The following is a 13,516-nucleotide window of genomic DNA, read 5'->3' as shown; positions in this document are numbered from 1 at the left end:
CAAGCTGTCATGACCTAACATGCATATAGTAATAACAGGCTGATAAGGCTAATAAAGTCTACATATTACTATAGCCACGCAATGCATGCTGTAACAGGACTATAATGTGTTTTGTCCTTCGTATTATGCAGCCCACACATCATCTTCCTGTCACAGAGCGTATTAACTGGAGGGAGCCATCTCTGTGGAACACGTCTGTGCCATGAAATTGCTCATGCTTGGTTTGGACTGGCCATTGGTGCTCGTGATTGGACTGAAGAATGGATAAGTGAAGGGTTTGCTACTTACTTGGAAGATGTATTTTGGGCAGTAGCACAACAGGTACGAAGACAGATCACCATTCTGTTTTATAATGTAGAAATTAAGATGCTCTCTAACTGAATGCCTTAGTATTAAATGGAAGGAAATTACTATAAATCTATATTTAAAAGTAGTACATTCTGAGGCTACGTCTGTTAGAATGCAGATTCCAGCAGCACTATAAATTGGTTTAAAATTCCTTACTTCCACACCTAACCACACTGAACATGAACCTTTTCAAAGGTATAGGTCATTGCATTATAAGAGCTGAAACATATTTTCTCAATGATCATCCACCCAAGGACCCACTACTCAAAATTGCCCAATTTCTCCCAATCCATTGCTCTTTTTTGTCCTTTCCACCCATCTAATCATCTTTCCCATATCTGAGCACCACTTAAGTCAACAACACCATGTGGTCATGTGGAGTCCATCAGTGTCCAAGGACGCTTCTGGGCTGGGACTCTATTTTTGTTTGTTTTGTAAAATACCAGACATATATATGGCACTATATAAAATCATTACCACCACCACATCTAGATTTCTAGAGAGAGAAAGAAAGAAAGATGCAGGCCCTGCCCAACTGCTTTCCCTTCCCATCCTCAAACTCTTCTCTGATCCCCATCTTTACTATCACTCCTCTGTTACAAGCTGCTTCTATTCATTGCCTCTAGTCTGTTTTGAGCCAGCTGAAAGCATTTGCTCTGTAGCAAATCTTGCAGAACTGGCAGGGAATGGGCAACAAAAATCACAACTGGATGATTTTATTCCTATTAATTTACAAGGCTATGAAAAGTATTTCTTTTTTAATCATCGGGTAATTTTGTTGCTGTATATTAATGGTGTTATAAATATACTCTATATTACATCACAGTAACTGCAGCTCAGACTGCAAGAGTAGTGTAGTTCAAGTGAATGTCAAATTTTATTTCCATAAGGAGAAATCAGAAGTTAATTCATTTGTATCCAACAAATTGGCATATCATTAGCAACCATCACTGTAAATATGCTTTTGGTAGGGGGGGAAATGCAACAGGGAGCTTTCACCAGCAAAGCTGAAATAGTAGGAAAGAGGAGTGAAATCAGGACACAAAACAGCTTTCTGCTTTCAAGGCTGGGAAGAATAAAGATGCAGCCAGAACTGATATGCCAGGTATCTGTACTGTATGCCCAGTTCACTTATTGCCAATCTCTGAGGAGAAAACAACCTGCCTATCTCCCTCCTCAGGCAGAAATATTTAACTGACTATTGATTTGATGCTCCCAGTGAGGCTCCTGTTTTCCCTGTGCTGGTCTTAACCCTTTGTAAAGCTTGCATTTTTCAACAAGGGTGCGGATGTTTGTGCCATCGTCTGCTCCTCCTACATATTAAAGGGAAACAAAACAAGTCTTTCCATCAGAAAATTATTGACCATTGGGGAAAACAACAAACAATGAACTACGTATTTTTATACTAAGCAGCTGCCACATGACGAAGCAAGAGAGCAGCAGGAGTTGAAAGCTTTGCTGCGCTGGCGACGGCTCAGAGATGAGGTGCAGAACTCTAAAGAAGAGCTGCAAGTATTAAGGTAAAAATACAATGGCATATTCTTTTCCTTTGCACATGTGCTCTCTCTCTCCCTCCTGCCCATTTCCCCCTCTGCATCGATCCATCCATTCCCCTCCAAAGGAAATACACCCAAATCATCTGATTACATCTACTGCATTTCCTTATTTCTTTCTGAAGAAAAAAGATACCCTAATTAATTTGAACTAGGTTTCTCCTCTTCTGCATTATGTGAATTTTTTTAAAGGCTTCAAAAATGTGGGTTTGTGTTTGATATAAAATGTTTCTAAACATTTTATAAGTGCTTCTGTTCAGGAAAATAGCAAGAGGCCATTTCCTGAACAAAGTTCCTTGTTTAAAGCCATAATAGTTGCTTTATATTGTGGTTGAAGACAAGCACAAAGACGAGGTACAGTATCTAACTAAGTGGTTTTCAAACTTTTTTTCTGGCGACCTAGTTGAAGAGAATTGTTGATGCCCGCGACCCAACAGAGCTGGGCATGAGGGGTTTTGGATGTGGGAGGGGCTCAGGGCTGAGGCAGAGAGTTGGGGTGTGGGGGTGATGGCTGCAGTGTGGAGCCGGGAATGAGGGGTTCATGGTGTGGGAGGGGACTCATGGCTGGGGCAGGGGGTTGGGATGTGGGAGGGGGTCAGGGCTCAGGGCTGGGGGTGCAAGCTCTGGGGTGGGGCTGGGGATGAGAGGTTTGGGTTGCAGGAGGGGGCTATGGGTTTTGGGGGGCTCAGGGCTGGGGATTGGGGTGTCTCCTGGTCAGCGGCACAGCGGGGGTGCAGAGGCAGGCTTCCTGCCTGTCCTGGCACCACAGATCGCGCTGCATCCCGGAAGTGGCCAGCAGCAGGTCTGGCTCTTAGGCAGAGATGCGTAAGTGGCTCTGCGCAGCTTCCTCCTGCAGGCATCGCCAGCCCCCACCCCCCAGCTCCCATTGGCTAGGAACTGTGTGGAACCAATGCTCGGGGCTGAGGCAGCGTGCGGAGCCCTCTGGCCCACCCCCCTTGGAGCTGGACCTGCTGCTGGCTGCTTCTGGGGCACAGCGTGGTGTCGGAACAGGTAGGAACTAGCTTGCCTTAGCTGGGCAGCACCGCCAACGGGACTTTTAATGTCCCAGTCACCAGTGCTGACCAGAGCTGCCGCGACCCAGTGCCTTCCGATCCATGACCCACGGTTTGAAAACCACTGATCTAACCCCCAGGCTGAATAAAGTCTTAAAAACCAAAGGACAAAGCGTAATAAAATGTATATATATATCCTTTGCGTAGTAATAACTGAGATTTTGGGGGTTTTGTCCCAGGCATTGAAGCTAACAATGGACATATCAAAGAAGGGGGCTCTTGCCTCACTAACGATGGCACAAAAACTGTGGGGTTGTTTTGATGGGTTTCTTGGGGGTTTGTGATGTTCTTGAGATAACTGGAGGAGTTGTCTAACTTTTCCACAATGCACAGCTTTTCTCACCACACCCTGTAGCCAAAAAAATAAGGCATGCCAGTTCCACCTCCCATTAGCCCTGTGCTGCCCCACATATCAGCTTGTAGGATATGATTTAAAGTATTGTAAACAACACACCTTTTCACTAGGACCTGAGAGCTGTTCCCTCTTGGACTCCTGCGGTTCACAAGAAGCAGAAAAAGTTCTACCTTTTAGACTCATGTTGTCCCAGTCAGTGTTATGCTCCAGGCTGTCTCACCATCTCTGCATAACTTTACTCTCTTTAATAGCTGCTTTGATGCTTACTGATGAATTGTACATCGGACTTGTAAGCAGGGTCAGACAAGTTACACATTTGCAAGTATGCAGTTTGATGATAGGTACAGACACAAAAGCAAGCCTTATCACTAGCTACCATACAGCTGCTACCAACAAAGCTGCTGATTACCAGTTTATATTTTTAGACTAGAAACCTGGCTTCTGGTGATAGGTGGCTTATCTGGATATTTGCTTTCCTTTGTTTCAGTGTTAAGGAATCATGTTTGCCTTGTTTTACATTAATTATACAAGTGTTGCTTTTTAAAAACGTCTGTGTGGGGGGGCGTACACATGTAGTGTAACCAACCAATTTTTTTTGTAAGGGCCAAAATGCTGTCTCCTATTTGACACCAGAGAAGAGTTTATTTGTCTTATCTTTTGCCCTCTGCTCCCCTTCTCCCTGGGATGTCCCAGTCTCTCTATATCTTCCATTCTGCTTGCCTTTCACACAGTGGTATTCCCATATGAATGTGAAACAATCATTAATCATTTCTCCTCACAGACTCTGTCACTATTACATGTTACAGGGTAGGTGCCATAAAAGCAACTCATTGGTCTGGTGATCATTCCTGTCTCTTCGATTTCTATGGCTCATTTAAACTGTTGTCAAAGACATTTTAGTGGACACAGCAGGATTTAAGTGTTTGCTGCTGCTTACTGTATAGCCTGCAGTAAGTCTCCATTGTTCTTTTTTTATTGTTTATTCTGTATTGTCCCTTGCTTTAAGTATCTGTCTGTGTAGATCCCACTAAGTGTGCATGTGACTTACACATGTAAGATCAGAGTCTTTTGACACATGCATGTGCCCTGTGCTTCCTCACGCTCCTATGTGAGGACATAACAGGGAGTGACCTCAACCCCCTACTTCCCTCTTGCTGCCCATGGTATTGAGACGAAATCCAGCAGTGTCCAACCTGCTGCTCCTTCGAGTTAGCAGATTCTTCTAGTGGATTGTCAGCTGCCTCACTGGTAGGGAATTGCTTCAAAACCCCTACTATGATGAATTTGAAGCCCCTCCTACCCCAGAAAACAGACATTGCCCCTGTACTTATCCACCTATATCATGTGGTTAAGTGTTCAGCACTCCCTTCTGATATGCAGGCTTCAAACCCTGTCCATCATGCAAAGCCTGATCCTGCTAACTGATGGCCACACCAGATGCTGGTTGTCTGGGCAAAAGCCACATGCTAGACTGGTGCATGATATGTCGCTCCTTTTCATCAAAGATGCCCATCATAAGTTCCACTTGCTGGAGCAGCTGATAAAGGTCTCTTCGGACCCTGACTAAGCAAATACTGAGGCTGATCAGGTACCAAAGAAATCAATGTCCGTCAATGCCCCTTACTGCAGAGGTATGATACTGAAAGCTGGTGCTGACAGACCCTCAATGTTGAGAAAAGAACTGGGGATCTATACTCCAGCCCCATACTGGGAACACTGACACCCATGGCAGTGAAGTTCAGTGCTGATAAAGGATGTTCTGAGCATAGGACCTGAGACTCTAGGCACAGCATGGTATCATCCCTCAAAGAGAGGCCAAAGCATACCTTCAGGGATAAGCCCACTAAGCATCATACAAAAATAAGAGCTAGTGAAGTTGAATTGGTTATACTTGCAGTACTGGCAAAGCATACCTCAGGAAATGACTCCATGAGCAATGATGACCATGCAGAAACTGACGTGAACTCCATTAGAATCACTCATGGTACTGGAAGACATCCTACTGGAGGAGCCACATATACCCCAATGATGAACCTGGTACTGAGACCACTGCCAGCACTGGAATAGAACCCAGTACTGAGAACACCATATGCCTTGGTACTGCCTTGGGAGAAAGTACTGCCTCTTTCCTGTCACCAGGTCACATTTTCTGACCATCATCAAGCAGAAATCCATCTCCCTCAAGGTCATCAGGGACCCAGTGGAAAGACCTGGAATCTCTTCTTTCAGGGCTCTGTCACAGCTTTACTTTGACTGGCAATGGACTGGCCACCACCATGCAAGCCAACCATATCTTTATGGCTTGCCACCATGGCCATATTGAAGGCATATTGAAAACCGTCATCTCAGGCTTCCAGGAAGTTGATTCCCTTCTCACTCCAGAAAACTTAGAAGATCACATTCTCCAGCAACATCCCTAGACAGACAACTGACATTGGGCAGGGAGGAATGTCGCGAATCATCAGACATAGTATTGGGACAGCAACACCATCCCCCTTAGCCTCCCAAGAACTTCACTTCATTTTTGCCAGATGAAGCAGTAACTAGCTTTCCAAGAGGTGTTAATGAGGATAGCAGACATTTTGAACATTCAGTCTTCAGTGATACAGGAGAAGTCCCATAAATTATTTGATATCCTGACTGCATTGGATCCTGCTGGAATTGCTCTCCCAATTAAAAAAAGGGATACTCAACCCTGTTAAATCCTTCTTGGCAGACACCTACCACAGCAAAAAGGTTTGTAAAATGGTACCAAGTCCCACAGAAAGGATTTGAACATTTTTATGTTCAACCCAGCCTGGGCTTGTGAGTTGTCTCTGCAGTGCAGGAGAAATCTAGCTCCAACAAGAGCACCCCAAGGGAGAAAGAAAAAATAAAATTGACCTTTCTGGAAGGAAAGCTTACTCCTCCACTTCCCTGGAACTCTCTATAAGTACAACTTTTTAAACATTGGACAGTGTCATCCTTCTTAGCCAAACTTCTACCAGATAGTAGGGAAGAGTTTCAGGACATAATCAGTGAGGACCATTTAGTAGCTAAAACTGCTCTGCAGGTGACCACGGACACCTCAGACACTAGTCAGATACATGGCTAGAGCTATAAAATGCAAAGAGCCTTGTGTTTAATACCGTCAGGCATCCCCAGGGAGGTGCAAGCTGCAATACAAGACCTGCCCTTCGAAAGAATTGAATATTTAGCAAATGCTCTACATTCCATTAAAGATTTGAGGGCCACCCTGTGCTCCTTGGGGATTTGCATACCAGACCCATATTGTAAGTCTTACAAGTATCAGACTCATGAAGTTTGCTCGTCTTCTTCCTTCTCTGTATCACACTCCCCACCTGCTGCAAGACAGCAGATTTGATGGGGTTGTTGGGAGCCATATCCAAATCAGTCCAGGACAGAATGTATTCTTTGGAAGTCACCTTGTCCGTTTCCACCAGGCTTGGTCTTCCATCACATCTGACAGATGGATGTAAGAGATCATAATTCATATGTACCCCATCAAATTCCAATCCTTGCCCCCCAGCCATCCCTTTTCAGGGATACTTTTCTACAAACAGAAGTTGCCTTGTTTCGTCATCTAGAAGCCACAGATGAGGTACTGCAGGATTAGAATGGAAGAGGCTTCTGGTCCTGATATTTCCATATTCTGAAGAAGAAAGGGGGTCTTCATCCTATCATAGACCTCAGAAGACTGAACAAATGCATATGCTGTCTCAGATTCAGGATGGTAATCCTTGCCTCCATTATTCCATCCCTGCAGGCTCAGGACTGGTTCATGGCTCTTGCCTAATAGGATGTATATTTTCATTCACTCAACTCGCAGGAAATACCTGGGGTTCACAGTAGGGCCCAACCATTACCAGTACAACATACTGTCATTCAGACTCTCCATAGAATGGTGAGATAAAATGACATACCTAAGGAGGAGAGGCATCCACAACTACTTGCACCTAGTCAACTGGCTGATCAAAGGCAGGAGACCACCACACCCCTGGAATACATCCTCTTCCTGTTTGCCCAGCTGGCCCTCTTGGTGAACTATAACAAGTCATTTCTCACTCCATGAGAGATAAATAGGAATTAATAGGAGCCATGATCAACTCATGGTCAGTAGAAGTATAGCTACTCGAGGACAGGTCCCTGTCCCTGCAGTCAATACTGAACTAAATAATATCAGATCCAACCATGGTGGTATGGACTTGCCTCGGAATGCTAGGTCATATGTCAGCATGCACATACGTGACATCATGTGCCAGACTTCACCCATGGCCTCTGTAACTCTGGCTGAGGTCAGTCTATTCCCCATCAAGACATCAGATGAATGATAAGGTCATAATCCCACCTTATGTCATCTTGGAACTAAACTGGTAGCTAGACTCCAAGAATGTATGAAGAGGAATACCATTCTCTGCCCCTCCTCCCACAATGACACTAATCATGGAGTCCGATCCTTGAGCCACAAACTCATTGGCAAACATTGCAGGTGGTGTTGGAATTCAGGGTTGGGCCGCGATTGCTGCGTGACAGTTGTTTGTCTTTTTGGGCTTTTTTCTGCAACCAGGGCAAGGTGATTTTCCTCAAAAATGAATATTCCCTGCCTGACAAGTCTTTGCCAGTTATCCCTGTCCTGGGCTACTGTCTCCCAGTGTGTGGTGTCAATGCCACATCTCTTGATGTTTATTTTGAGGATGTCTTTAAAGCATTTCTTTTGGCCTCCCCATTTCATTTCTCCTTTGGTGACTTGGGTGTACAGCAGTTGTTCTGGTAAGCATACATCAGGCATGTGCACACAGTGCCCACTCCATCTTAGCTGGTTCAGGATAATCAGGGCCTCAACACTGAAGATATTGGCCTCTGTGAGGACACTGGCATTAGTGCGGTGAACTTTATGTTGACGATCTTCCAAAGAAAATGCTGGTGCTGACATTCCAGGTTTTCCAGGCGTTTTCTATAGATCACCCAAGTCTCACAGCTGTCAAAGAGAGTTGGGATTACCACCGCTTTATAAACTAAAAGTCTAGTGTGTGTTCTGATGTTGAACACCTGGTGTGACTGTTGAACACCCAAAGGCAAGGCTGGTGCAGCGGATTCTGTGTTGAATCTTGACATTGATGTCTGCCTTCTGTTAGAGATGGCTGCCAAGATAGGCAAAGTATTCTGGTTTCCACTTCTTCTCTGTCAATGTAGATCTTGCTGGGTCTGGTGATTGACTGGGAGCTGGCTGGTGGAGAACTTTTGTTTTGCTGATGTTCAGAGTTAGTCCTACGCTTTTGTAAGCTTCAGAGAAGCAATTAAGGGCTGTTTATAGATCCTCCTTTGAGTGTGCAACTACAGCACAATCATCTGCACACTGGAGTTTGGTTATTGTTTCTGATATTACTTTAGTTGTGGCACAGAGAAGGGAAAGGTTGAAGAGGTTGCCGTCAATCTGAAGTTGGATGCCAATGCCCTGTGGTAAACGGTCTTGGGCTAACATTTTCATAGCTGCTAAGAAAATGGAGAAAAAGAAGTGTGCCAGTACACAACCTTGTTTTACATTCGTTTGGATGACAAAGGGCTCAGAGGTAGAGCCACTGCACAGGATGGAGGCAGTCATCTCGTCATGGTGGAATCTTACAATGGTGATAAATTTGCTTGGGCAGTCAAACTTCAACATGATTTTCCACAGAGCCTCATGGTTGACAGAGTCAAAGGCTTTGGTCAGATCGATAAAGGCCATATACAGCTCCTGGTATTGTTCTTGACATTTTTTCTGGATCTGCCTGGCTGATCTGGTGGTGCCTCAAGATGGTCTGAAGCCACACTGGGACTTTGGATGTACTTTCTGTGCAAGAGGGAGCAGGTGATTCAGTAAGAATCTAGCAAGAATCTTCCCAGTGATGGAGACAACGGCAATGCCTCAATAGTTGCCACAGTCGCCCCTGTGTCCCTTTTTGAAAATGGTAATGATGTTAGCATTACATAAGTCAGTGGGGATTTCTTCGGAGCACCAGATTTTGAGGAGCAGCAAATGAAGCTTGTTAGTCAGTGTTTCTTCCCCTACTTTCAGTACTTTAGCTGGTATGCCATCAGGACCCAGTGCTTTTTTGTTCTTCAGTTGTTTAATTGCTTTGCCATCCTCCTCAGGTGTTTGTGGGTTGGCAAGAGTTTCCCAGATTGGGTGCTGTGGATGGAGTTGATGGTGTCGTCAGTCACAGTCATTTTACTACATGTATCACTTTAGGAAATGAGTGTCCTCCAGCATAGGCACTGACTCCGTGGGTGCTCCAAGGGTGAAGTACCCATGAAAATTTTTTTTGCAGGTGCTTAGTACCCACCAGCAGCCAAGCTCCCCCATATCCCCTAGCGCCTCCTGCCCACCAGCAGCCCCCGTCAATCAACTTCTCCCCCTCCCTCCCAGCACCTCCTGAATGCCACGATCAGCTGTTCAGCAGCGTGCAGGAGGCTCTGGGAGAGAGAGGACTTGGCGTCCTCTGGGGAGGGGGTGGGAAGAGCCAGGGTAGAGGTGGGTGGGGCGGGAAGAGCTGGGAAGGGGGTGTGACCTTGGGGGAAGAGGTGGGGCCGGGGGAAGAGTGGGGGCTTGGAGGAAGGGTTGGAGTTGGCATGGGCCTCAGGCAGAGGGGGGGGTCATGTACCCTCTGGGTAGAGGGGAAGTTGGCACCTATGCATTCCAGTAATACATTAAGAAACATGGTTAACATCTGTCATATGTTTGTTCTCGTATCCTCTCCTTAGGGAAAGAAGTGTGTAAAATGAAGAGTTTAGTTTGGGATTTTTTTTTAAATTATACACACACACACACACACACACACACAGATGTATGTTTGTTAGAGAATGCAAGGTCAAAAAGTGTGCCTTGAATTTGGAGTGGAACGTGTTATGGTTTTGTGATGGTCTTAGTTCTTCTTCAAGAGGTGTCCCTGTGGGTGCTCCACTGTAGGTGTCGGTGCGCCCTTGTGCCGTTGTTCGGAGATTTTTACAGCAGTTCCCGTATCGGCCACGCATACCAGTCTTGTCTTAATAGTGCGCATGCACTGCCGAACTCCTCAGTTCCTTCTCTACCATCCCCAGCCTGAGTTGGACCTATAGCAGACTCATTTAAAATTTTTTCTCTTTCCCATTCTACATCCTTTTTTTCCCCCTTACTTTAGCACTCTAGTTACTAGATAAGTTCATCCCTTTAAAAAAAAAAATTCGTTCCCGCTTCTTCCTCTCAGCCTCCAGCCGACGCTAATATGCCTGGCTCCCCAGGATTTAAGCGGTGCACTACATGCAGGGTTGCCATCCCTATCTTGGATGGTCACTCCAAGTGTATAAAATGCCTGGGGGAGTCCCTCATTCCTCAAAAATGTGTCCATTGTTTCAAATTAAAATCTAGGGCACATAAAGACAGAGAACTCCTACTGAAAATGATTCTTGGGCAGAAGTCACTAGAACCTGCTTCTCACCCAGGTACGGGCTCCTCAGTGAACCGCAGCCCTCCTGCCTCCAAAAAGGACAAAAAAAAAAAAGAAAACGCCTGCCTCCCTCAGCCAGAAGGGAAACATTGCAAGCAAAAAGGTCAGTGAGCAGGTCTATTTCTTCTATGTAGACTTCCCCCGGCTCAGCACCTTTGATGTGCTGGTTCCCCTGGCATCGCGCTAATCCCACCTGTGACTGTGGAGACAACGCAAGCTCCCAGTGCTGAGGCTTCAAGTTGCCTGCCTCTCTCATGGCACTATCCGGCACCGCAATGGACACGGTGCCAGCATAGAGGACCTTGCCAGAACAGACCCAGGCTGCGCTTACCTTCCTGGCACCACCAACCTCAGCACATGCATTGAGCGCTATGGTGCGGAGAACGTCGGTGCCGAACGACCCTCCAGAGCTGCAGGCACTCTTAACGGACGGTTTATTTCACACAAGCTCTCCGGCATCGCAGTTCACTCATTCACCGGACCCACAGGTGTCACCTAACCTACAGTTACCTCTACTTGACACCTATTTTTCTCCAGACATTTGCATGTGGTCCGGACACCTGTCTCTGGCTGTATCTCACTTTTCTAGTGATGAGGTAGCCATAGTGCAGGGAGACTTTTCACCACACAAGTTCTCCCAGTCACAGAGCCAAATCAGCACTGGCCACAGAAAAATCTAGGTCTTCGTTCATCAAAGACCTCCCTCCCTGGTATACAAACCCTTGGATGGCACCACCTATGCCCTTCCCTGGTCAGTGACAATATGGTGACCATGGGCACCATATAAGCGATTCCACTATGATCACCCAGATGCCAAAAATAGGAGGAATGCCACCTCGCCACCACCAGTGCATATGGCTACGAATGAGACACAACAAGAAGCTGTTACTCCACAGTTCGATGAACACACTACACATGCTTCCCCAACCCTTGTCAAGCCCGTATCCACTCATGATGAGGCTATACTTCCTCCTCCAACACTGAGGGATGACTTCTTAAAATTTCAAGACCTCTTCAAAAGAGTCGCCAATGAGTTAAGAATTAATCAGGAGGAAGTTTTGTGAAAACCAACATGAGTTGACTGACATCCTGCAACCTTCTTCCACACCAAGATTGCCTTACCTATAAATCCTGGCATTATGAATCCTGCCAAAACCATATGGCAGATACCAGCTACTAGCACGCCTACCTGTAAGTGAGCTGACCGGAAATATTTTATTCCTTCCAAAGGATCTGTGTTCCTTTTACTCACCCAGTGCTAAACTCATTGGTAGTAGAGGTAGCTAACCAAAAGAACAAACACCAGCTCCCAGGTCTACCCCAACTGATAGACAGTAAAAGGCTGGACCTGCTTGGTCATAAAGTCTGTGCTTCATCCACATTACAGTTCCGGATATCTAATTATGCGGCCATTCTGGCAAAATTTGACCACAGAAATTATGAGAAACTCATGGACTTTATTGATGACATTCCAAAGGGCAAAAAACCATCAGTTTAAAGCCATAGTCTCTGATGGACAAATAATCTCCCGTACTGCACTACAAGCTGCGCTTGATGTTGCTAACAGAGCTGTGAGATCGACCGCTACAGCAGTAGTAATGCATCGAGCTTCATGGCTCTCATCCTCTTCTTTTCCTTGCAAGGTTCAGAATACCATCAAAGATCTCCCTTTTGATGGTGGAAAAACTATTTGCCAGTAACACCAAACAATGTGCTTCACTCCATGAAGGACTTGAGAATGACATTACGGTCTCTCGGTATCCAAACGGCTGCAAATAGGAGGAGACAATATAGATACCAACCTTATCAACATCCACGCTATCCAACATGTACTCAACAAAGTCATAGACCAAGATGTCAACAAAAAAAAATGAGGAGTATTTTTGGCACCTTAGAGACTAACAAATTTATTTGGGCATAAGCTTTCGTGGGCTAAAACCCACTTCATCAGATGCATGCAGTGGAAAATACAGTAGGAAGATACCTATACACAGAGAATATGAAAAAATGGGTGTTGCCATACCAAGTGTAACGAGACCAATTAATTAAGGTGGGATATTATCAGCAGGAGAAAAAAACCTTTTGTAGTGATAATCAGGATGGCCCATTTCAAACGGTTGACAAGAAGGTGTGAGTAACAGTAGGGGAAAAATTAGCATGGGGAAATAGTTTTTAGTTTGTGTAATGACTCATCCACTTCCAGTCTTTATTCAAGCCTAATTTAATGGTGTCCAGTTTGCAAATTAATTCCATTTCTGCAGTTTCTCGTTGGAGTCTGTTTTTGAAGTTTTTTTGTTGAATAATTGCGACTTTTAGGTCAGTAATTGAGTGAACAGGGCGGTTGAAGTGTTCTCCGACTGGTTTTTGAATGTTATAATTCTTGACATCTGATTTGTGTCCATTTATTCTTTTGCATAGAGATTGTCCGGTTTGGCCAATGTACATGGCAGAGGGGCATTATTGGCACATGATGGCATATATCACATTGGTAGATGTGCAGGTGAATGAGCCTCTTATGGTGTGGCTGATGCGATTAGGTCCTATGATTGTGTCCCTTGAATAGATGTGGACAGAGTTGGCAATGGACTTTGTTGCAAGGATAGGTTCCTGGTTAGTGTTTTTCTTGTGTGGTGTGTGGTTGCTGGTGAGTATTTGTTTCAGGTTGGGGGGCTGTCTGTAAGCGAGGACTGGCCCATCTCCCAAGATCTGCGAGAGTGAGGGATC

At 45.3% G+C, this 13,516-nt stretch overlaps 1 protein-coding gene across 10 annotated transcripts in view; it reads left to right on the top strand.

Moving 5' to 3' along the window:
* AOPEP (aminopeptidase O (putative)) overlaps nucleotides 1–13,516 on the top strand; it is a 387,210-nt gene that overhangs the window by 198,221 nt on the left and 175,473 nt on the right. For 8 of the 10 annotated variants that reach the window (XM_073344962.2, XM_073344964.2, XM_073344963.2 and 5 more), the window contains 2 exons: nucleotides 132–321; nucleotides 1,759–1,868. In XM_073344962.2, the coding sequence (XP_073201063.1) occupies nucleotides 132–321; nucleotides 1,759–1,868 (300 nt within the window). The remainder of the gene's footprint in view (nucleotides 1–131; nucleotides 322–1,758; nucleotides 1,869–13,516) is intronic. The other 2 variants (XM_073344966.2, XM_073344968.2) reach the window with 1 other exon arrangement.

This window comes from Lepidochelys kempii, chromosome 5, assembly GCF_965140285.1.
Source record: "Lepidochelys kempii isolate rLepKem1 chromosome 5, rLepKem1.hap1, whole genome shotgun sequence".
Lineage (NCBI taxonomy): Eukaryota > Metazoa > Chordata > Testudines > Cheloniidae > Lepidochelys > Lepidochelys kempii.
The sequence above is the reverse complement of the archived record's forward strand: the minus strand, read 5'-3'. Positions and strand labels throughout refer to the sequence as shown.